The sequence below is a fragment of the Oryctolagus cuniculus genome, chromosome 21 (genome assembly GCF_051225735.1).
Source record: "Oryctolagus cuniculus isolate XC-2025 breed Fujian yellow rabbit chromosome 21, ASM5122573v1, whole genome shotgun sequence".
NCBI lineage: Eukaryota > Metazoa > Chordata > Mammalia > Lagomorpha > Leporidae > Oryctolagus > Oryctolagus cuniculus.
In genome coordinates this window covers 33,012,806-33,037,355 of record NC_142887.1, presented here as the reverse complement: position 1 = coordinate 33,037,355, position 24,550 = coordinate 33,012,806, and the positions used below count along the sequence as shown (strand labels likewise).

The 24,550-nt window shown below is 50.4% G+C and overlaps 2 protein-coding genes across 4 annotated transcripts in view; one reads left to right on the top strand and one right to left on the bottom strand.

Moving 5' to 3' along the window:
* Nucleotides 1-24,550, bottom strand: part of PI4KA (phosphatidylinositol 4-kinase alpha) — a 143,825-nt gene that overhangs the window by 51,862 nt on the left and 67,413 nt on the right. For all 3 annotated transcript variants that reach the window (XM_051826729.3, XM_051826727.3, XM_089323464.1), the window contains exons 20-22: nt 3,525-3,633; nt 1,736-1,872; nt 1,518-1,651 (exon numbers count right to left, since the gene is read on the bottom strand). In XM_051826729.3, the coding sequence (XP_051682689.2) occupies nt 1,518-1,651; nt 1,736-1,872; nt 3,525-3,633 (380 nt within the window). The remainder of the gene's footprint in view (nt 1-1,517; nt 1,652-1,735; nt 1,873-3,524; nt 3,634-24,550) is intronic.
* On the top strand, nt 8,805-21,519 carry SERPIND1 (serpin family D member 1). The gene is given in 5 exon segments (NM_001082329.1): nt 8,805-8,872; nt 13,651-14,492; nt 16,831-17,104; nt 19,877-20,021; nt 20,686-21,519. Coding segments are annotated over 4 exon segments (1,443 nt in total). The 5' UTR covers nt 8,805-8,872; nt 13,651-13,660; the 3' UTR covers nt 20,878-21,519.

Here is a 24,550-nt window from a genome sequence, read left to right as displayed (position 1 = left end):
TCCTAAGAACCTGAGACCAGCACTCGGGGCACTGGCTCCCATGGGGAGGCTGGAGCCAGGCCTGCCTTGGAGCACATGAGCTTGAGGGGGTCTGGAGACATCTCTTCAGCCATCCACACTAGGGTTAAAACCATGGCTTTGCTCTGTTTTCGTTCTGGCTTTTCTTTGAAAACATACTCTTAGCAAAAAAAAAAAAAAAAAAAAAGAGAGAGAGAGAGTATAAGGGGCTACATTAATATGCTACAGGGGATGGTGGTGAGGTCAGTGACTTCTTTTCCCTTGTACTAATAATGGAAGGTTTTGTGCAATGTTCCCAAATGACTTTTACAGCTGAGAATTTAGAAAAAAATTGTATAATGAAAATAGAAAAGAAAGTCAAAATTCCCTAGATTCTGTGGGGCTCTGGGGAGAATGAGTAATTAGTTTTCGAATTATGCTCTGCCCTCTGGCTGCTGAGAGGAGCAAAGGGGATTGGGGTGGGGGGGGGGAAGAGGCCTGCACTCCCACTCAACCAAAACACCTATATCTTTTTTACATTCAAGTAAGCTACTTCTTACCAGAGTGTTTCATGGCACCAAAGAAGGGTTAAAAAAAATGTTTTCCAAAATTGTCTCCTTTTAAGAACTTACACTGTTCTTTCTCAAATCACTTGGAAAAGAAATTATCATTTGGTTTATTGCAGCCTTCCTGTGACAAACAAGCTAGGTGTAATGTGACCATCACAGATGACAGACAGCATCGCTTTGTTAAGCTATCATATTTGGGCACGGTCCTAGGGTGCCTCAGGCCCTCCCACAGTGGGTCTGCAGGACCCATGCTGGCCAACTCCAGGCAGCTGGGCTCTGGGCACCTCGGCTGCTTTCTCCAGTCTTCACTTGGGACAGGCTGCAGGGCACAGTGCTTAGGAGACTGACTGCCTGGGTTTCAATCCACATCAGGGATTAACCCTTGAGCAATTAACGGCTTAGTATCTCCATCTCCTCGTCTGTAGGAGTATGTAACAGTGCCCACCTCACAGGACTGCTGGAGGACGAGTGCATCAACACGGGTAACTCAGCACAATGCCTGGTGCAGCCTGAGCACTAAGTCCACGCTAGCTCCCGATGTTACTGTGGCGGCAATCAGACTTGTTAGGATGGCCGCGCTCACAGGTGCACCCTAAGCGTTAGGCCACCTGCAGGACTGTGAGGATGCCAGTCTCCCACATCGCACCTGCTGATGTACCCAACTATGGACCAGCTCAGTGAGAGCTGGCTCCTCAGCAGGGCCCTTGTCCGATCAGGGATCGGGGACTGAGTTTGTGGCTGTGACTGCTCAGCAGTCTCCTGCCTGTGAGAGAGGGGCTGGTGAAGTTTAGACACCGGGATGTGTTGTCAACATGGTGTTTGGCACTCAGGAAGAAGGGGTGCTTTGCACTTGTGTGGAAGGGTAGTAGAAACAAGTGCCACGGCTAGAAGGACGTCAGAGAGGAACACCTGCTCCATGGTGGATGGGCATGGGGGTACGGGCTTGCGTACCTCATGTACTCCAGCCGGTACACAGACAGGAGATAGGTGGACATGGCGAAGTCCAGCTTGCTGATGAGGGCGGACACTTCAGGAGCGGGGTCCAGCAGGTTGATGATGGTGCTGCGGAGCTCGCTCAGCTCAGCCTGCGGGGAGACGGGACGATGAACAGAGCCGCCAGAGCGTTCCACACGACGGCGGCACCGCGCAGACAAGAGGAGAAGCCGTACGGGGGTGACCGTGTCGTTCTTCATGGCTGAGTTGTACTGCAGCACAGACCGCAGCGGCTCCTTGCTGGGGAAGGTGAGCAGGGGGGACTTGGTGGCTATCTCACAGACGCCCTCGTACCACTCTTCTGGCCAGAGTCCTGTGAGAGAGCGAATGCAAACGGAGACAGTTGCCATGGCTGGGCAGCACTGCGCTGGCGTACATGCTGACTGTTTCTAGAGGTGTGGCTCTGTTGAGGCAATTATCCCAAAACAGGGCACAGGAATGCGGCTGGGAGAAAGCATCTAGCCCAGCAGTTAGGATGCACCGTCCCACGCTGGAGTGCCTGGTTCATTCTCAGCTCCAGCTTCTGCCAATGTGCACTCAGGAGCAGCAGATGAAGGCTCAGGTAATCGAGTCCCCATCACCGACATGGGAGGCCTGGATTGAGTTCCTGGCTCCCAGCTCTGGTCCTAGCCTAGTCCCTGGCCATTGTGGACAATTGGGGAGTGAACCAGAGGAAGAAATCTCTTGCTGTCTCTTTATTTACTTGTTTAAAAGCTTTTATTTGTTCTAGAGACACAGTTAGAGAGAGAAGGAGAAGGAGGGAGAGGGAGAGAGGGAGAGAGGGAGAGAGGGAGAGAGGGAGAGAGGGAGAGAGGGAGAGAGGGAGAGAGAGAGATATCGATCTTCTATCTGCTGATTCACTCCCCAAATGGCTCCAACAACCAGAGCCAGGCCAGGCCAAAGCCAGGAGCCAGGAGCCAGGAAACTCATTCAGGTCTCCCACGTGGGTGCAGGGGCCCAAGGACTTGGGCCATCCTCCACTGCCTTCTCAGGCACATTTGCAGAGAGCTGGATTGGAAATGGAGTAGCTGGAACTTGAACTGGAGCCCATATGGGACACCAGCCCTGTGGGTTGTGGCATAACCCACTGCACCACAGTACTGACAGCTATTTACTTATTTTTAATTAAAGATTTATTTACTTATTCAAAAACCAGAGCAATGAAGAGAGAGGGAGAGAAAGAGAGAGAGACAGGTGTCTTCCATCTGCTGGTTCACTCCTCAAATAGCTGCAACAGCCAGGTCTTGGTCAAGCTAAGCCAGGAACTCCATCCTGGTTTCCTCCCTGGGTATCAGGGGCCCAACCACTTGGGCCATCTGGATTGGAAGAGGAGTAATCAGACTTGAACTGTTGCTCTGATATGGGATACCTGCATAGCAAGCAGCAGTTTAACTTACCATGTCCCAATACTAGCCCTCAAATCTTTTTTTTTTTTTTTTAAGATTTATTTGAAATTCAGAGTTACACACACACAGAGAGAGAGAGAGAGAGAGAGAGAGAGAGAGAGAGAGAGGTCTTCCATCCACTGGGTCACTCCCCAATTGGCCACAACATCCGGAGCTGTGCTAATCTGAAGCCAGGAGCCAGGAACAACTTCTGGGTCTCCCAAATGGGTGCAGGGGCCCAAGGACTTGGGCCATCTTCTGCTGCTTTCCCAGGCCACAGCAGAGAGCTGGATGGGAAGTGGAGCAGCCAGGACTCGAACTGGCACCCAGATGGGATACCAGCACTGCAGGCGGCGGCTTTACCTGCTACGCCACAGTGCCGGGCCCCTCAAATACATTTTTAAAAATGTAAAACTTCCTACCTTGGGCGGCTTTTCCCTTCCTCATGTGGTATTCTCAGTCCCCTAAGCTCCATCGGGGAAGTATGTTTGCAGCTGCATTTGGTCTCACTCACTGTTCATGGTCATGACGAGGAAGACCTGCCTACCTCTGTTTCCACTGGAGAGGGATCGTCCCCTACCTGACCCTTCTACAGCAAACCCCATCAGGACGGAGTAGAGCCAGAAGTCCCGGAAGAGCTTCTGTAACCGAGGTTTGGCTTCCTTGATGGGCGGCAATCGTCGAGTAAGCTGAGGCACAGAGGGGAAAGCAAGAAAGCAGGTTATTTGCTTACATACCTTAACACCTGTAGGTGTAGATTAACCCAGACTCGTGCTCCAAGACTATTCCCGGGGACTCGCGCAGTCAGAATGGGTAGGAAAAGGCACACTGAGCAGCGACAGATGCTTATCGATAATACTGCCAATCAATGGTTTGTTTGTTCATCCATTCAGCCATGCACTGAGTTCCTACCGTGCACCCAGCACTGTGCAAGGGAGGTAAAGAGCTGCATTCCTGCACTCCAAGGGCTTTCTATCCAGTGTGGAGGCAGGTACGCACACAATCACAGCACAGGGCAGACTTCTTGGAGAAGGTGCCATGGGTTTCAAACTGACAGGCGAATGAGGTAAGTCCCTGATGAGGGGCATCAAGTGTGAAGCCAGGGCTGAAGAGGGCAGGAAGCACTTGGGAAAAGGCAATGGACAGGGGCTGGTACTCAGAGGGAGAGGAGCGATCAGGGCAGCCCAGAGATCGACCGTGAGAAACCTTGTGGGCTGAGAAGTGGTTTTCAAATCTTGATTTTTTAGGGGTATAACTTCTTCCAAAAGTATCTTAGGCAGAGTCCCTGACATGTAAAACAGGTAGAGGCGGAGCTGCTTGGCAGCAGGTGTGACGTGCTGAAGCTTCACAGCTCTGCTCCCCTTGGTATCCTGCCGTGAGGCGAGCCCAGGAGAGTTACATACAATGGCGAAATCTGTGCACCACACCCAGCTGGGCAGGTCAGTCCTCACAGAACCCCCAGCAGAGGTCGAGCCTCTGTACAGCGACCATCTGCCTGCAGGGAGGGGTTTTGTGATCCAAGCACAGTATGGGCCAGGCCTGGCCAGGGATGCAGAGGTGGAACCAATGACAATGCTCGTGGAGGGCACATTCACACTTAGCTGTAGAACTACGAATGGGCGCATGCCTTCCTGAAAGCAATTTTGCAATATTCATCAAAAATTGTAAATGTCCCCCAACCTGTTTCACCCAAAATCTCATCTATAGGAATCTATCCAAAAATATTCATTGATTTGGGCACAAAAATGTTGTAGTATTTGTTTTTAACACTGAAACAAATGGAAAAACACTAAATGCCTACCCAAAGGGGGAATTTAAGTAAGTTACAGTATATTAACAATCATCTTTTCCAAGACTATCTAGTATACAGGTAGAATCCACAATATTTCAGGTGAAAAAAATGCCAGATGTAGGCTGGCGCCGTGGCTCAATAGGCTAATCCTCTGCCTGCGGCGCCGGCACACCGGGATCTAGGCGCCAGATTCTGTCCCGGTTGTTCCTCTTCCAGTCCAGCACTCTGCTGTGGCCCGGGAGTGCAATGGAGGATGGCCCAGGTCCTTGGGCCCTGCACCCGCATGGGAGACCGGGAGGAAGCACCTGGCTCCTGGCTTCGGATTAACGCGGTGTGCTGGCCACAGTGCGCCGGCCACAGTGCGCTGGCCGCAGTGGCCATTGTGCGGTGAACCAATGGAAAAGGAAGACCTTTCTCTCTCTCTCTCTCTCTCACTGTCTAACTCTGCCTGTCAAAAAAAAAAAAAAAGCCAGATGTATAAATATGATGTAGATTTAAAAAAAATATGGTCAGAATAGATATGCATAGAACAAAGATGGGGGAAAATAGCTATGTATTATTAGTTGATTATTTCTGGATCGCCTACTTTTATCTTTAACTTTATATTTTCTAAAGTTCTGCCGTGACTGTGTGCCTCTACAAGCAAAGAAAAGACCCAGGTGCTGTTCAGGGCTCAGCAGCCTGTGGAGGAGAGGGTGTGGTCTTTGTTTAAGGGTAACAGGGCACTATGTCCTTGCAGAGAGGGGACCAAAACCTGGGGGTGCAGGGTGAACTCTGGGAAGGCAAGAGATGGGCTGTGGGAGAGGGCAGCAGTGGATAGAAGTACCACAGCGCAGGAAGCCCAGAGCTGCACAGGACATTGGCCACAAAAAGGACAGCCTGCCTGGGATGAGGCTCCAAATGATGGTCTGGGAGAGACGGGGTTTCCCAGACTGCAGAATTCAAGGCGTATGAGCCTAAGAGGTTCTGGTATCTTAGAGAACTTGCCTATGGGGTTATGGAGAAAGTCAGGTTTCTAGAAGGCTTCACTCATGGAAACAGAGGCTCCAGGTATCTGGGAAGCCCACTGTGTTTTTGACACAGGTAAGACAAAGTGACTCAACTCCACCATTGTTTGGGTTCCTACTGCTAACCCTGTGAATATCTTAGTTCCCTCCAAGGATCTGGCTGTCCAGTGGCCCTGCAGTTCTCCCTTCTCTTAGGCTCCTGGTCGGTTGGCCATCATCACTGCTGAGGCTGCACTCACCCCCAGAAAAACTAGTGTCACATCAGAAAAAGTTTCAGAGGTGCTTTTGCTATGTCCTGAGATAGAGACCTGATAGAACTATGGCTGGTTAGGACCCTGTGCAAGGAAATATTCCTGTACTTCTAGAGACAGAAAGAAGCTGGCATGTTCTAGAAGAGTCTGGCCTGGCCCCTAAGGGAAAGACAGAGACTATAAGAAAACTGAAGGGGAAAAAAAAAAAAAGGTCAGGGGAAAGACCAGACTTAGATCAAGGAATCTCAAGAGGCCTAATGGCCGACACATGAACTCTGACTGGATCTTGGATTTAAAGGAAAAAATGAAAAAAGCTGTATGACATTTTTGGAAGTTACAGAGCAATCTGACTTGGACTGGATCCCTGACACACACGAGGGCTGTGCTCTTCCCTGGAGCAGCAGGGCAGGTACCCTTCTGTTTAAGAGAACAGGTGCCAGTGGCCACAGCTGACGTGCTGTCCTGTCTTCTCCCCTGCAAGCACCCCAGGAAACAGTCCCCCCAAATATGTCACCAAGCAGATTTGACAAAATAGTAACTGCTTGACTTAGGCAGCTGCATGTTGATTATTCAATTTTCCAACTCGCTTATTTTCTAAATTTCATATTCAAAAGGTGGGAAAAAAAATCAAACCATGAGGTAAAAGCTTTACATTGGAATAAAAATGATGGAGGGTGTGTGACAGGAGGTCCCCACTGTTTCCTTTCAAAGGGGAGCAGACAGAGAAACCAAAATGTCAAGAAAGAGACCAAAATCCAGCTTTTTCAGGAGTGGGTGTGCAACCAAACAGTGGGTGTGCGACATCAGGGGATGCCAGGGGCTACTAGTTTAAAGAACAAAACTAATACATACTCACAGACAAGAAATTCCAGTATGGAAGTATGTGGAGTAGAAAGGAAGTTCCCTGTGAAAATGACGTGCTCAGCATGCGGGGCATCCGGCGCTACTCTGCTTTTGACGCATTCATGACTTTGTTCATGCTCACAGCCATTTCATGTGGCAGGGGGACTTATCGCTCTCATTTTATTTTCTAAAAATGTATTATTTCTTTGAAAGGCGGAGTGACAGAGAGAAACAGAGATCTTCCGTCCACCGGTTCACTCCCCACATGTCCGTTAGCAGCCAGGTGTAGGCCAGGGCAAGGCTAGGAGCCGGGGGTCCATCTGGGTCTCCCACATGCGTGGCAGGGGCCCAAGCACTTGAACGATCTTCTGTGGTTTTCCCAGGCGTGATGGCAGGAGCTGGATTGAAAGCAGAGCACTCAGGCCTGGAACTGTGCTCCGATATGGGACGCCAGTGCTGTAAGAGGCAGCTTAACCAGCTGTGCCACGATGCTGAGCCCTTATTTTCATTAAGACAATTATCTATGTGAGAGGCAGAGAAAGAGACAGACAAAGCCTCTAGGCACTGGTTCACTCCCACATGCCTGCAATAACGCGAGCTAGACCAGGAGTCAGGAGCTATCTGGGCCTCCCACATGGGTGGCAGGACCCCCAGGTAAGCACAGCCTTCCAAGGAGTACATTAGCAGAAAGCTGGGGATGGGATCCACAGCCAGGAGTTAAACCGAGGCCCTTGATGTGGGAGCGGACATCTTAGCCAATGTCTTCACTGCTGGGCCAAACACCTGCCCCAGCCTCGTTTTCCAGGGGAGGGTGCAGAGAGTGGGAGGTGGGAGCTGTGACTTTACCAGGGTAGCTGCTAAGGTTCACTGAATGGAGAGGGAACAGTGAGAGCGCAGCAGCCACAGGCCAAAGCTCTGCCAAGGCTGGGTTAGAACGTGTGAGAACAGGACAGAGAGCAAGGGAGCAAGTAGGAGCAGAACCCAGCAGGCTGAGCAGCAGTCCAGACACAGGGGACAGCCTCTCGGAGCCGCATGATGTGGCCACGCTGGAGACTCAGCACTGAGTTGGACAGATGGAGGCTCTGAGAACACAGCTCTGCAAAAGCCATAGAGCACTACGCCAGACTCCAACCCAGCCACACTTTCTGTGTCCTGCACACAATGGCCCTTTACATGCCAGCATTTCTCATGCTGAGCCACGTACACTCCCACCACGTGGAAGGGCTCTGGGCGCCAATACAATGCTCTCAGGGCCCAATCTCAGGGAGCAGTGCTCTGGGATGAGCTGGTCTTCCAGACAATCCGGAATGTTCTCACAACTTTTTAGATCATAGAATTAAAAACACAAATTAAAGAAATGTATCATGGCTCACAGATCCTTGCGAATGCCTAGGTGGACTTGAGTGTGGGAGGGACTGCTCAGGAATCTCTCGGTCCTAGAGCACAGCAGAGTGGGGCTGCAGATTCCGGCAACCACAGTGATCCCCGACTGAGGAAAGGTCTACGCACGGCCTCGCTGTCGGTGAAGTCACTAACCTCATCTCGCTTTCCTGGCTCCGTTTCTCACTGAGGCACAAGCTCACGGGAGGGTGCTGACAGCTGCCTAGTAGTCAGACCAGAGACATGAGCTCGGGAGACCAGGGCAAGGTCAGATGCTGCGATCATCCCAGAGGGGTAAGACGTAGTTGCAGGGCAGGCACAGCTTCTACTTTCCAGGGAGCAGTAAGCTACCCCGTTGCAGCACCTCGGTGATGGGGTGCCCCGGTGGGGGCTGCTCCTTGCAGTGACGCTGCCTGTGCACAGCCAAACTTCAAGACATCAGCTACATACAAACTGGGGGGAGTCTCCACTCAACAGCAATCAGAGACACTGGTGAGGGGGTTTGTGCTGACAAAGCTACTTGCGTGGTGTTTGAATTGGGACATATTTACTTTGGAAAACACCCAACAGCCCAGCAATCAAAGTTCACACTGAAAGCCTGCTGGTGATCTTAGCGGATTTTGTCTCTGAAACGCTACTTCTCTGAAGCACAGAGGTAAGTTCGGTTTTTAACATTTTCGTCAATAATATTCCTAAGTTCTTATTTGGGGTACACAAACATGGGCAACTGATTTGCTTCTCTATTGGACCATGAGTCCAGAAGCTTTCTATGCTTAGAAGTGGGGAAAATGTTTCTATCTCGCAGCCTGGCAGATTCTGTTAGCTATATTGTTAGGACGCTGACAAGGTTCGAGTAGGAACTGAACTAGGTGAAGGCGCTGCACCTGTGCTGTCAAACGGGTACCTGCCATGTGCTTCTGAGAAGGGAAGGGCCTTGTTCTCAGCCACTCTCCCTGAGGAGCTCACATTAGAGAGACGTGGCACAGGAGACCTCTCAGTGGTTCAGAGAACAAAAAATGTGTACGTGTGTGCCTGTGTACACACACACACAAGTGAGCAAACGTCTACAGGAAATTTAAAAATCTGCTGAATCCGGCGGCCGTTCTATTACACTATTGCTTTCAGTTTTTCTTGAAGTTTGAAATTATCTCAAAATACAGACTTTTCCAAGCTCCAGGAAGCTACTTCTCTCCCGTTCCGCCTGCTCTGGGCTTGAAGACTAAGCTGGGGGTGGGGGTGGGGGTGGGGGGGGCTAGAGGAGTGTGCTCTGCCCTGATACACGACAGTGGAATGTCCAAATCTCACTCCTTCCAGCCAGCGTGAAAGCGCCATGTGAGGTTCTCAGAGAAACAAACTCTGGAATGGTTAACCTCCAAAATGTACTGCTTCTTGTCAACACAGTAATCCGGGTTTAAATACAACCTAGTGATGCTTTTGAATGCCTCACATAATGGCTGTTCTACTAAATAGCAACAAGGAAGATTTACCTTCCAGAGTCTTCATTTCAGAGATACGTTTTCGTTCCTCTGTGAAGGAATAATGAACAGTGTCTGGCATTTGTCCACAATATGTAGGAAGAGAGTGTAAGAAACTTCTAAACGTATGCCCTGGGAACCACGATAAAAACATGAATGTCTCCACCCTGCCTCCCCATCTGGCCTCAGATCCGTTCCTGAACACTTATTTATTCAAGCTGGTTTTTTTTTTCTTTAACCTTATTTTTTGAATCAGAGGAGACACTATACACTATTAAGTGCAATCAAACAAGCAGACTTCTACTAAGTTGTTAACCTTCTCCTCTTCTTATTTGTCACAAGTGCATTGTTGCTGATACCCATGCCTGATTCTGCCTGGACACTGGGCCAGGTTCTATTCACAGCCAAACACATCAGACACTGTCCCTTGCATGCAGACTGTAAGTGTGGCCCTGGAGCACGAGCAGGGTGCTGAGAAGGGGAAGGCTGGGAAAGACAGTAGACATTTTCAAAGTCAGAAACTATGTGACCTTCCCTTTCCAAAATGTGCAACTCACAAGTTTCCCAGTGGTGAGGCAAACAATGCTTGAGTTGATTATTTGAACAGTACTATGGGGGAAGGCCAGAGGACAGAAAATGCCAACAGGGAAACCAGGCTGCATGTTATTCCCCCAGCCTGGGCAGCTGGGAACATCCTGGAGCTCTTGGCATACAGGATTTGGGGGACCGAACCAACAGGACCAGATTTAGCCGCTGCCACTTGTTAGTGACAGTGACAAAGGCTCGGTCTCCTGATGTAAATTGCAGGGCAGATGACGTGAAGTTACACAAAGGGCCTCGTACAATGTCTGGCATCCAGCAGAGGCACCATTAACAGCTGTTGCCATTCTCAGCACCCACAAAACCAAGTCGGGTATCTGTACAGTTAGCCCCATCTTCAAATATCTGCCCAACAGGAGCCAGGAACTCGTATTGGGTCTACACTGGTAGCAGACATTTGGCCCTCAAATATCTACCTAACAGGAAATGGCCGTAGATATACAGTAAACTTAACAAAACACAGTGCTTCTTAGGATGATCAGAAGTTAGGATCATGTACAGAAGTTGGGATCCAGGGCCAGCAGTATATATATCTTAAAAATTATTTATTTGAGAGGCTGAGAGACAGCAAGAGAGAGGGAGACAGAGATGTTCCATTCTCTGGTTTACTCCCCAGATGTCTACAACAGCCAGGACTGGGCCAGGCCAAAGCCACTAGTAACTCCATCTGCATTTCTCCCATGGGTGGCAGGAGCCCAAGTACTGGAGAGCCACTGTCATCTTAACCTACATCTTAACCGCTAGGCTGAACGTCTGCCCCTGGCTCAGCATGATAAATACCTAGAGCCACTGTCCTGGCCAAATCATGGGTGTGTCAAATAACACCTCATTTACTAGGGTACAGAAGTAAGAAAAAGACAAAGGCATGTGGTGGCCAACCTGGATTTGACAAGCCAGGTCAAATCCTCTTTGGAACAAGACAGGGGATGAGTAAGGACAGGCTAGCCACAAGGTCTATGTGTTACATATCTTGTTTATCTAAATAAAGAGAATGCCCCTCGGGCCCTCAGTGAGAGTTTTCTGACATCCACCTTGCAAAGACGGGGTAGATGAGAAGCAGTGAAAGAGAACATATTTACCCTCCCCTGACACCTTTGGGAGCCAACTGGCTAAAGATACAAAAAAGCACACCAGCAGAAGTCAGGAAGGTACTTCAAAAGGGTCAACAAAAATGAAACGGAAAGATCAACTTTGGTTTCAAAAAACTGAAATTCATGCATAATTTTTTTTTTCAAAGTATTCATTTCCATCAACTTTTAAAAGTACCCTCATATGCATGAATTACAAAGTTTTTGCACCAAAATAAATTTAACTTTTCATTTCATTTTTCATGAACTTTTGAAGTGTCTTCAGATAACCTCATAGCCTCTGGAGTTGGCAGTGAGTGACAGGCCACCAGCCACATCTCACCAGGCCTCGAGGAGGGGCTTAGCATTAGAGACAAGTTCCAACTCTTATGGAAATTAAATAACCCCAAATGACTGCATAAATTTCAAGTATCTTGAGGATATCCTGTTTTTAGAAATCCTAATCAAAAATGAATCTTGATGTGAATGGAAGGGGAGAGGGAGTGGGAAAGGGGAGGGTTGCGGGTGGGAGGGACTTTATGGGGGGGGAAGCCATTGTAATCCATAAGCCGTACTTTGGAAATTTATATTCATTAAATAAAAGTTAAAAAAAAAAAGAAATCCTGGCCCATGCACACTTTTCTTTTCTTTCTTTTTTTTTTTCTTTTTGAGAGGCAGAGTTAGACAGTGAGAGAGAGAGAGACAGAGAGAAAGGTCTTCCTTTTTCCATTGGTTCACCCCCCAAGTGGCCGCTACGGCCGGTGCGCTGCGCTGATCCGAAGCCAGGAGTCAGATACCTCCTCCTGGTCTCCCATGGGGTGCAGGGCCCAAAGACCTGGGCCATCCTCCACTGCACTCCTGGGCCACAGCAGAGAGCTGGACTGAAAGAGGAGCAACCGGGATAGAATCTGGTGCCCCGACCGGGACTAGAACCCGGGGTGCCGGCGCCGCAGGCGGAGGATTAGCCTAGTGAGCCGCGACACCGGCCAATGCACACTTTTCAACATCCCTGCTCCAAAGGTAGAGTAGTTTGCAGGAGTGCAGGTAGGGACGAGTCCGGCCACTGGAAATTAAGTGCTGAGGCCGATCTCTGTCTCAAGCCTCAAGCCCTAGTGAAGCTTCCCTGCTGTCTGTCCTCCCCACGCCTGCTATGCAAGGCAGAGCACTCACAGGTCCTAGTGCTGTGATTCTGGGAGCCCTTGCTTTACTGTACGTGTCAATATGTACAGTAGCTCAGTGGCCCTTTAGTTGGGATCTCTGCGACTCTAGTGTCAACTAAGCATCTGGAGATGGAAGACAATGGTTGGTGCATACATGAAAAACAAACCCCAGGGCTCAAGGCCCAGGGCCAGCATTGTGGCATAATGGGTGATGCAGGCATCCCATTTGAGCATTAGTTCATGTCCCAGCTCTACTGACAATCCAGCTCCCTGCTAATGTGCCTGGGAAAAGCAGGAGAAGATGACCCAAGTCCTTGGGCCCCCTACACCATGTGTGATACATAGATGAAGCTCCTGGCTCCTGGCTCCAGCCTGGCCCAGTCCCTGGCTGTTGTGGCCATCTAGGGAGTGAACCAGCAGCAGACGGAAGATCTTTCTCTATATCTCCCTCTATCTCTGTAACTGCCTTTCAAATAAAGAAACTCCCTCTGAAACCTCTGAGCTCTCAGGATTCTAGAAGGGTAGTTTTGCAAACCTTTATTTTATTTTTTTAAAGATTTATTTATTTATTTCAAAGGCAGAGCCACAGAGAGGCAAAGGTGCAGAGAGAGAGAGAGAGAGAGATCCTCCATTCGCTGGTTCACTCCCAAGATGGTAGCAATGGTTGGAGCTGAGCTGATCCAGAGCCAGGAGCTTCTTCTGGGTCTCCCATGTGGGTGCAGGGGCCATCTTCCACTGCTTTCCCAGGCTGTAAGAGAGAGCTGGATCGGAAGTGGAGCAGCCAGGACTCAAACCGGCGCCCATATGGGATGCTGGCACTGCAGGTGGCAGCTTTATCTGCTATGCCATAGCACTGGCCCCTTGCAAACCTTTAAAGAGGGGATTCTGATGTAAGTAAGGGTCCACGGATCATTTGGGGAGGTTTATGAAGCCCACACAAAATATTATGCATGTTTATCTCCATCAGATCATTTTAAAGTCCCTAATCCTAAAATCGTTTTGAGTTGGTGCTGTGCCCAGACATCTCTTTCAGCCAGAGCTGCAGCAAACCTGGCAACTGAGTGCTGCAGCGACATGGGGGTCCGTCTGGCCACCTCTCACTGTGTCCTCTGTTTTCACTCTTGGTTTCAGCTCTGCAAAAATGCAACATCGACCCCACCTGCTTCTCGTTTCTCTCACCATAATGTCTGTGTGTGGTGGGAGCAACGGTCTCACGGATCAGCTGAATAACAAGAACCTGACCATGCCCCTGCTGCCGATCGAGTTCCACAAGGAAAACACAGTCACCAATGACTGGATTCCAGAGGGGGAGGAGGACGACGACTACCTGGACCTGGAGAAGTTACTCAGTGAAGATGACGACTACATAGACATCATCGACGCTGTTTCCCCGACCGACTCGGAAGCCAGCGCCGGGAACATCCTGCAGCTCTTCCAAGGCAAGAGCAGGATCCAGCGTCTTAACATCCTCAATGCAAAGTTTGCTTTCAGCCTTTACCGAGCACTGAAGGACCAGGCCAACGCTTTTGATAACATCTTTATAGCGCCTGTGGGCATTTCTACTGCCATGGGGATGATCTCCTTGGGTCTGAAGGGGGAGACCCATGAACAGGTGCACTCCATTTTGCATTTTAGAGATTTTGTTAACGCCAGCAGCAAGTATGAGATCCTGACCATTCATAACCTCTTCCGGAAGCTGACGCATCGCCTCTTCAGGAGGAACTTTGGGTACACACTGCGGTCAGTCAATGACCTCTACGTCCAGAAGCAGTTTCCCATCCGGGAGGACTTCAAGGCTAAAGTAAGAGAGTATTACTTTGCTGAGGCCCAGGCGGCTGACTTCTCGGACCCTGCTTTTATATCAAAAGCCAACAACCACATCCTAAAGGTCACCAAGGGCCTCATTAAAGAAGCGTTGGAGAACGTAGACCCTGCTACTCAGATGATGATTCTGAACTGCATCTACTTCAAAGGTAAGAACAGCTTCACAGCTCGCCAAGCAGGCTCACAATGTACTCTTCCCAGTGAGTGGGGAGACACAATGCAGACAGCAGGTCAGCTGAGACACAGGGACGGGGGATACTGTTAAGGGATGAAGCATATTGAGTCCTAACTCTTTGCTTCAGTCACTGGATTTCCAGCACAACCTTGTGAAATCATCACTGGTACCAGTGTCCCCACTTTGACAGAGCCACCAAAGCGCAGAGGGAGAAAAGGGTGCTCCAAGGGCACCCTTGGTAGTAAGGAGCAAAGCCAAGGTTGAATCCAGACAGGTCACCTCTAGTGATTCAGTCAACCAGAATAATGCAAAAAACTTTTTAGCATTTGGCCAACCTCGATCTGAGTTTTGGTTTTTTTTCCTTCCATTTTCTTTCCCAATTATCAACACTCAGCAATACAGACAAAAAGCTGAAGAAACACGTCAAGGGCTCAGCTTGATGAGCTGACACTAACAGCTGCTGCTCCTTTTCAGGACACTGCTGCACTGATGGGCCAGGCGCCAGAGACTGTTCAGAGAGGGCTTTACCCCCCAACAAACAGGATCTCCTCCCCACCCCACCCCATCTGGAATTTTAGGGAAAAATGGGCATGGATCCAGACCTCATCTTTCAGATGCCCTACTGGGACGTGTTCAGAAAAAACTTCTACTTCACTCTCTAAGTCCCACACACACTCTCTTAGGAGCACACACAAGGATGCTTTGGCATCAGAACCAAGAGCAGTGACACATGGTCCATCTCCCCTTTGTCACCAAACACACCTTGCTGGAGCTGAACTGGTCCAAAACTAGAAACCAGGAGCTGCTTCCCAGTCTCCCACGTGGGTGGCAGGGGCCCAAGCATCTGAGCCATCTTTACTGCTCTCCCAGGCGCATTAGCAGGAAGCTGGATCAGAAGTAGAGCAGCCGGGACTTGAACCTGAAATTTGAACTGAACTTGAACTTGAGCTGGAAAGCACGGTGATTCCCAATGGGGCCCTGGCAAACACTGGAAACCTGGGGTGAAGGGAGGAAGCACTGCTGCTGGCTAGAGTGGAGACCAGTGGTGCTGCTCAGCACCTGACGGTGCCTAGGACAATCTCCCACCACAGAGAACTGTCTGCCCAAATGTCAGTAGTGCTGAGCACAACCACGGACAGGCAGGAGCTGTCTGCTGTGTAACCTCCTCCTAAGACACCTCCCATTTCTCATCCTGACTGCTCAACCCACCAGCGGGAAACCTTGGATAGGTCACTTCAGTTATTTGTGCCTGTCTCTTCATCTATAAAACAGGGATAATAACGAAAAGCACACACCTCATAGGTTTGCTGGAGCGGAAAAGACACGATTCAAGGGTGTTTCAGAAAGTTCATGGAAAAAGTAGAATGAAATGGTAAAGTTTTCTTTAGTCCCCAAATTTTTAAATATCCTTACATATTTTTCATGCTATGCATTTTCCATGACCTTTTTGTGAAGCCCTAGTATAGGAGAGGCGCCTAGAGAAGAGGAGCCTGGCATGTCAAGTACTCAACTGCTGGTTACCCAGCATTACTAGTTTCAAACACCTCAGAGCGTCTTTGGACTCATCCCTGGATACACTGTGCCGCACCCAAACCTACGGTGAAGACCCTGTAGGCAGCACCACCTCATGCGCATATCGCGCCGGGGACTGCCGAAATCAGAGTGTGGGAAGGAAATCACCCCACAGAGCAGCTCCAAGACACTCACCTTACAGATGAAGCGGAAGCCCAGGCAGAAGCCACCCAACTCATCAGGGTCAGGTTCAGAATCTCACTCAGAATCCACTTCAGTCTATTTAACCTCACTCGTTAGAAATGCGAATTCTCGGCCGGCGCCGCGGCTCAGTAGGCTAATCCTCCGCCTAGCAGTGCCGGCACACCAGGTTCTAGGCCCGGTCGGGGCGCCGGATTCTGTCCCGGTTGCCCCTCTTCCAGGCCAGCTCTCTGCTGTGGCCCGGGAAGGCAGTAGAGGATGGCCCAAGTGCTTGGGCCCTGCACCCGCATGGGAGACCAGGAGAGGCACCTGGCTCCTGGCTTCAGGCCAGCCGCGGCAGCCATTGGAGGGTGAACCAATGGCAAAGGAAGACCTTTCTCTCTGTCTCTCTCTCTCTCTCCCTGTCCACTCTGCCTGTAAAAAAAAAAAAAAAAAAAAAAGAAAAGAAATGCAAATTCTCGGATCAAACCAGATCTAGGGAATCAAAGATCCTGGGATGGGTGCTGCAAAGCCCTTCAAGGACTCTGGATGCAGCTCAAGGGTGAGGGCCACTGCTCTCGAACATTCTAATAACAGACCCATTCCTATTGGCATTACAGGAACCTGGGTGAATAAGTTCCCCGTGGAAATGACACACAACCACAACTTCCGGCTGAATGAAAGGGAGGTGGTCAAGGTTTCTATGATGCAGACCAAGGGTAACTTCCTCGCAGCAAATGACCAGGAGCTGGACTGTGATGTCCTCCAGCTGGAGTACGTAGGGGGCATCAGCATGCTAATTGTGGTCCCACATAAGCTGTCGGGGATGAAGACCTTGGAAGCACAGCTGACACCCCAGGTGGTGGAGAGATGGCAAAAAAGCATGACAAACAGGTACGTCAGGACACGAGCTAGTTCTCTCCATCTCCCAAAGGCTGGGGGTGTCCAGGAGTCCTGGGATTGTGGGCATCTTGAGAAAAGGGAGAAGTATGACTACCTACCCAAAACCTGCCACAAGGGCTGTCTGTTCATCATCTGTTGCTTGGTGATGCGATCAGGGTACCCGAGAAGCTGTCACCTGCTCTCCACGGGGCCATTTCAGAAGTTAAGGCAGGTGACTTAGAGTTAGCTCAGTAATAATCCCACCTCTGCTATGCACTTGCTGTGTGGCTCTGGGCCCCAGATTCATCAACTCTAAAATGGGGATAATTGCATTACTTTCCAGGGTCACTAGGAGAAATAGATAAAACAAGGGACTTGGAATATTCCTCCCAGCATCTGGAACCCAGGTGGTGTCCAACAAAGATTAACTGCCCCTTCCCTCATTAGGAAACTCCAAAGTCCTCTCAGCCCTCTGAGGATGCATCATTTACAATTTCCTCCTGTTATTTATTGTTCCAGAGTTTGTTGTTGTTGTTGTTGTTGTTTTGACAGGCAGAGTGGACAGTGAGAGAGAGAAACAGAGAGAAAGGTCTTCCTTTGCCGTTGGTTCACCCTCCAATGGCTGCCGTGGCCCAAAGCCAGGAGCCAGGTACTTATCCTGGTCTCCCATGCAGGTGCAGGGCCCAAGCACTTGGGCCATCCTCCACTGCACTCCGGGCCATAGCAGAGAGCTGGCCTGGAAGAGGGGCAACCAGGACAGAATTCGGTGCCCCGACCGGGCCTAGAACCCGGTGTGCCGGCGCCGCAAGGCGGAGGATTAGCCTAGTGAGCCGCAGCGCCAGCCTGCTCCAGAGTTAAAACTGCAAGTCTGAAATCTAGGGGTACTTCAAAAAGTTCATGGAAGATGAAATTCAAAGATAAGTTTATTTTGGTGCAAAAAAGTTGAAACCCATGTGTAATTTTTTCATAACATGCATTTTCCATGAATTTTGTAAAGATCCCACATATTAGTTTGCTAAGGCTCCCATAACAGAGAACAACAGGCTGGACTGGGGCTTAGCAAGCACTGAGGATTTTAGCCCTGTCAGGTATACATACATATGACCAGAAAACTCAACTCTGATCAGTAAAATAAGTGTCTGAAGTTAGGGAACCAAACAAGAGGACCGTTTTATATACCTTCTCAAACATGCTGCTGACTTTAAAGACAGCAAATGAACCACACAGCATCAAGGAAATGGCCACACAACAGTAAACAAGCCCCAGTTTTAAGTTCCAAGGGTCCCTTGGTATCCATGATGGTTGGGCTGGTTCCAGGACTCCCTGTGGGATACCACAGTGCATGGATGCTCAAGGCCCTTAACACTAAAATATCTCTAGATTACTTACAGTATCTAAAACACTCGTTATGTAAATAGTTTCTACACTGTATTTTTTGGGGGGTGGGGGGAATAATGACAAGTACAGATGTAATTTTTTCCTGTGACTATATCTGAGCTCCAACTTGTTGAATCTGAGGATGCAGATCTGTAGGCCTGGAGGGCTGCTGGTAACTACAATTACAGTGTGGGGCTGGAAGGCTGGCTGTGACTGGAATTCTGGTGGGATGGGGATGCAGATCCAGTGAGTGTGGAAGGCTAGTCTTTCCAAAACGCTCACTTCACAGGACCAGCATATACATACTTAGACATACTTTTTTTTTTTTTTGGACAGGTAGAGTTATAGGCAGAAAAAGAGAGAGAGAGAGAGAAAGGTCTTCCTTCCTTTGGTTCACTCCCCAAATGGCCACTATGGCCAGGGCTGTGCTGATCTGAAGCCAGGAGCCATGTGCTTCTTCCTGGTCTCCCATGCAGGCACAGGGGCCCAAGCACTTGGGCCATCCTCCACTGCCCTCCTGGGCCACAGCAGAGAGCTGGACTGGAAGAGAAGCAACCAGGACCAGAATCCGGCACCTATATGGGATGCCGGTGCTGCAAAGTGGAGGTTAACCAAGTGAGCCACGGCGCCGGTCTCTAGCATATACACACTTTTCAAAGTTTATTTACTTTTATTTGAAAAGTACAGCAACAGAGAGAAAGAGGAAGAGACCTTCCATCTGCTGGCTCACTCTTCACACACAGCTGGGGCTGGGCCAGGCCAAAGCCAGGAGGCAGAACTCAATCTGTGTCTTCCATACGGGAGGCAGGGAGCCAAGTACTTGAGCCTGATGCCTCTGAAGTGTGTTAACTAGATTAGAAGTGGAGGTGGGGGCTGGCACTGTGGTACAGCGGGTTAAGCTACTGTCTGCAGTGCTGGTATCCCATATGGGCACCAGTTTAAGTCTCGGCTGCTCTGCCTCCAAACAAGTTCCCTGCTAATGCACCTGAGAAAGCAGCAGCAGATGGCCCAAGTCCTTGAGCCCCTGCACCCACATGGGAGACCTGGAAGAAGCTCCTGGCTTTGACCTGGCCCAGTCCTGGCTGTTGGGCCCATTTAGGGAGTGAACCAGCACATGGGAGTGCTCTCTTTCTTTCTAAATCTTTCAAAAATAATAATAGTAATAAATCTTAAAAAAAAAAAAAAAAGAACTGGAGGTGGGACTCGATCCCAGGTACTCTGATATAGCATGCAGTGTCTTAATCTGCTGTAGCACAACACCTGTCCTTAGCATATAAATTTTAACAAATGTTGTGTCATCTCTGTGGTAAGAGCAACCTGGGGAGTAGGCTGTGGACATTTAAAGGGAAAGCATAATTCTCTTGTAACTTGTAGTTCAATCAAACGAGGCCCTTCTGCTCTGTCTAGAACCCGAGAGGTGCTCCTTCCTAAATTCAAGCTGGAGAAGAACTACAACCTGGTGGAGGCCCTGAAGTCAATGGGGGTCACGGAGCTGTTTGACAGAAACGGCAACATGTCAGGAATTTCAGACCAAGGGATCACCATGGACCTGGTAACCACTCCCTTCTCTCCTGTCCCCGGGGCCACTCTCGGGATGCCCCCACTTCCACTGTGCTCCAGCTAGCACCAGCTGTCTGACTCTCCATGTTGGGGGGTCCTGGGGTGGCTCTCCTGGCTTGGCTGTGACACGTAGAGCACTCAGTTCTGCAGCTGCCATGGGGGGTGCGGGGTGGGGGATCAGGGTGGGGGCACTGCAGTTGCCAGGCACTCAGCCGGCAGTGCTGCCACAGGGAACAGCCTTAGAGTGAGCTCCACTCCTGACACCAGAAGGGGAGGCGTGTGCTTCAGTCTGTGAAATAGCTACCAGTCTCAACGGTGCAACAGATCCAGGCTCTTGCACTCCTCTCGGTTGCTGCAGGGGGCGGGGGCAGGCAGGGGCACCTGTGTTGGTGCCCCAAGCCTCACAGACTGTGGGCAGGGCCAGGAGAGAATGTGGTTCTAGACTTTAAAGGGATTTGCTACATGGCACAGCCTCTAAGCACAATTACTGCACTCGATATGTAATGACGGATGTTATCAGGCTAACTGTGACCGGCTGTGATCTTCACGGCTCACGTGGTCTTCAGACCCCTTCCTGAATGAGATGGGACACTAGATTCTCTGCCCTTCTTGTGTCAACCTATGGAACCTGACATGTTCCCTTCCAATTCGAACAGTTCAAGCACCAAGGCACCATCACGGTGAACGAAGAGGGCACCCAAGCTGCAGCTGTGACCACGGTGGGGTTCATGCCACTGTCCACCCAAGTCCGCTTCACAGTGGATCGCCCCTTTCTGTTCCTGGTCTACGAGCACCGCACCAGCTGCCTGCTCTTCATGGGGAGAGTGGCCAACCCTGTCAGGTCTTAGGGTGGAGCTCTGGGCATCTGATGTGTTTTGGGGATGTGCTGTGGTTCTGTTTCTATTCCAACAACGAGGACACAGATTTTTGGCACCATGACTTCCGTGGTCTATGCCTCCAATCTGAACCCAAGGCCAAACAAGAGGAGAAATTTGCTAAGGACTGAGAAGCAGGTGGGAATCAATCCTACAGAGTAAATCACGCCGAGAATCCACAGAAGACAGGTCACTGCAGCATGCAGCTGCTCCCCCAAGGGTCTCACCAAGAGCCAGACCACCTTCCTGCCCCCTTCCTCCAAGCACACCTGCACAGTACGCCCTGGGCACCTCCTTCCCAGGCAGCCTGCAGGGTATATCTACTTCCGTCACTCAAAGCCTTTCTCAACTAGGGCCCCTTTCTGAGCACAGAAATGAGGAGTGTGACAAAGTGTTCACCATCTGTGATGTTCCCAAGGGAGAAGCAACCTTGAGACAGACAGGCGTGGAGTGCCCTGGGCTAACGGTACGGTTTAATTCTCTCAAGGCCCAACTTTCCAAATCCACGTGAAGTCATCTGTCCCTCCTGCTGGTGCCTCGCTGAGACCCAGAGGACAGTGCAGCATGTGGCCATGTCTTCCACCCTAAAGATAAATGTAGCCACTTTTCATGTGACTTTGGCACAAATTCTGTCTTTTGAAACTCAAAGAACAAGGGCCACACCCCAAAGAGCTGACGTCACACAGAAAGTGACTCGAGGGCCACATGTGATGGTGCACTACCCAGGGCATGTTCTCAGGACCAGCCCAAGTGTTACACAAACCCAAGGTTCCCAGAGTCTACGTGGGGCAAGTGCTTTGGTTTTCATCCCTGGGATACGATCCTGTAGGTCTGGTTGGTGAAACAGGCGGCACATGAAGAACATGTTTCTGCATCCTTCACACCTGGCTAAGACAATCGGAAGGGAGCCCGCAGAAGCTGTTCAGGACGCAGGAGCAGCATGCTTTCCGCAAGGGGGAAAGCCAACAGCCAGCGGGTTATCTGTCTATAGCCCCTAGAGCCTAGCAGGAGAGGCCTCATCTTCCCCACTTTGCAGGAGAGCAAGACAGGGCTGACAGGGTTCTGAGAGCTGCTGTAGTGTGTGGCAGGGCTGGGTTCAAGGGCGGGTTGGCCTGACTCCAGGGTCATGCTCACAGTTTTGTCACAGAAGGTTTCTAAACAACAAGACCAATACCAGTAACAGGATAGAGAAAAGGGGAGCATGGAGCATTTGCTGCTGCAACACAGGCGTAGGCACTGCTCGCATGGCTGTGTCTGTGGGTCATCTCACTGAGTTCTCAAACCAACCTTGGGGGTGGGCAGGGTCATGCTGTTAGCAACTCTTTTTCAGCTGAAGACAATTAAAGTTCACGGAAGGGATCCAAAATCAGGCAAGTGGGTCCTGGAGCCCCACTTAACCCTTTTTACCTGTTCCTGTCCTAACTTCCTGTGCCCAGGGCTGCCCCGGGACTTGACTGAGAAGGGACAGCACAGGGTTGAGGCCAGGTCCCCCCGTCACACGCTTGTAGCCTCTCAGTGAAACCTGACAGTGCTGCTGATCCATTCTTTCGACTTTTAATCCAATCTGCCTCAGCACTGTTCTTCAGGGCCCTTGTCCTGTATCTCTCCTCTTGCTGCTGCTTTGTTTTGCTCCTCCCTTAACTAAACATAGTTGTCTCCAAAAGCCCTCTGTTTTGAAGTCCTTTACCAAGTCTGTCCGCTCCCCAGAAAGCCAATGGTCTCACTGCCAACCCCCTGCCTGACCTCTGCTACAGCCAGTCCAGGCTCCCCTGTGCCCTCGCACAGGTTGACAGCATTCTCCCCCGCCCCACTCCCTGTGCTTTGGTTCACATTCAGCCACTCAGAATCCCTGAGGACCCCCTCCTACCCCCTCCAGACCACCCACTTTTCAGGCAGCAGAGCACAGACTCCAAGCCAGGCTGCCTGGGTCTGAATCCTGGCTCTGACATTAAGCAGCTGTGGGACTCACTGCCAAGTTCCCGCTGCAGGGTTCTCACCTGCACAGTGGTGATAAGGAAAGGGAGTACATGGCTTTCAAAAAGGGTGTATGACCAGGAAAATGTTAACTTGCAAACCCCATTTTACAGGCACCGAGAGAATAAGTAACCTGTGCAAGGCCACAAAGGCCACCAGTGACAAAGGTAAACGTGCAGTCAGGGACGTGCTGGGTGCTCTTCAAGCAAGAGGCACTTCTTAATCAAAGCACCACTTCCCTGCAGCAGAGTGACTAGATAGCTCAAAATGCTTAACCAGTGCGTTAGGTAACAACAGAAACGACTGAATCAATGCTGCTTCTGAAGAAGCATTATTAACTAAGGCACAGGACAAAGATCACCAAACCAAAGCAGGAAGGAGGCTCACAGACTATGCGACCTGCCCTCTCGGTGACTGTCTCCAGCTTCCCCAGGTCACCAGGGAGTGAACAGCTACCTTTGGACCAGAACCCAGGCCTCCCAACCCACTAGACAAACTAAATCCACATACCATGTCATCAAAGGCCAAAACAAAACAAACAAAAAAGCAAAGTGCAAAACCCACAAAAGAGAAATGTCTTTGGATATTATACAGCTTCTCCCTGATGGTTGGAGGGGTGAGCATCCAGCAAATGCCAGAACCTGTGATCTCTGCTCTCTCTTGAGCAACACAAGCAAATGTTTGTTTCCTCCCCCATAACATAACCATTAACTTTTGTTAAAAACGCCTTTTTCACGTAAAGATCAGCAAGGCGTATTTACATGGCTGTGTTCTGAGCCGTCACTGATAGCCATAATGCCAACACTGACCCCCCAGTGTGGCAAGGCGCAGATGCCACGTGGGGGCCACACACAGGACCAGCAGTTCAACCTGGGCCCTTGTGACCCTGAAATCCATATGCTCACAAGCTAACCTCACTCCCCAACAGGTTTCTTCTAAATGACCATCACTAGACAGGTTTGCAAGCTCACAGGAATAAGGGTCACGGCAGCCTGGTGTTCAAAGACACCAGAACCCACCAAGCATCACCCCAAGCTTCTCCCTCTCTGCTTGAAACCTGCTCTCCCGCGGAGCCAGTAGCTGAGTCCCCTGCCCCTCCAACGGGCTGCATGCCTCAACTTCACGCCTGTCACCCCTTCCTCTAGGCCAAACAAAAGGCACATCTAACACACAGCTGTAGACCAGTTCATGATGACTACATGGTAAGCACTCGGACTGGTGGGGACACAGGAGCCGCTCTCTACTGAGATGGGGAGTAATGCTTGTGCGTGCCCTCAATTCTACCTGCCTATCCAACCTCTCAACCCCGGTTATCCCATCAACTCTGCGGCCAGGTGGACTCCTTGTGTACACGGTGAAAGAGGCACCCTAAGTGCTCAAGACATGCCTGCTGGGGGCTGGCGAGGTGGGAAGGCACTGGTTGGTAGAGAATAAGGGATGAAAACAAACCTGAGAACACAGAGGCCCTGCGCTCAGGACTGCAGTGGGGAACGACTGAAAATGGGGAATAAGGTCACATGGGAAGAGGCGGGCACAGGCTAAGATGGACATGATGGAAATGGCACCTCTACATGGTGGGGCTGCGGCTAGAGGCTGAGGCTACACCCCCATGCTCCAGGGGCCTTGGAGGCCTAGGCAACAAGAAGCCTCTAGGTCTCATCTGGCAAGGAGG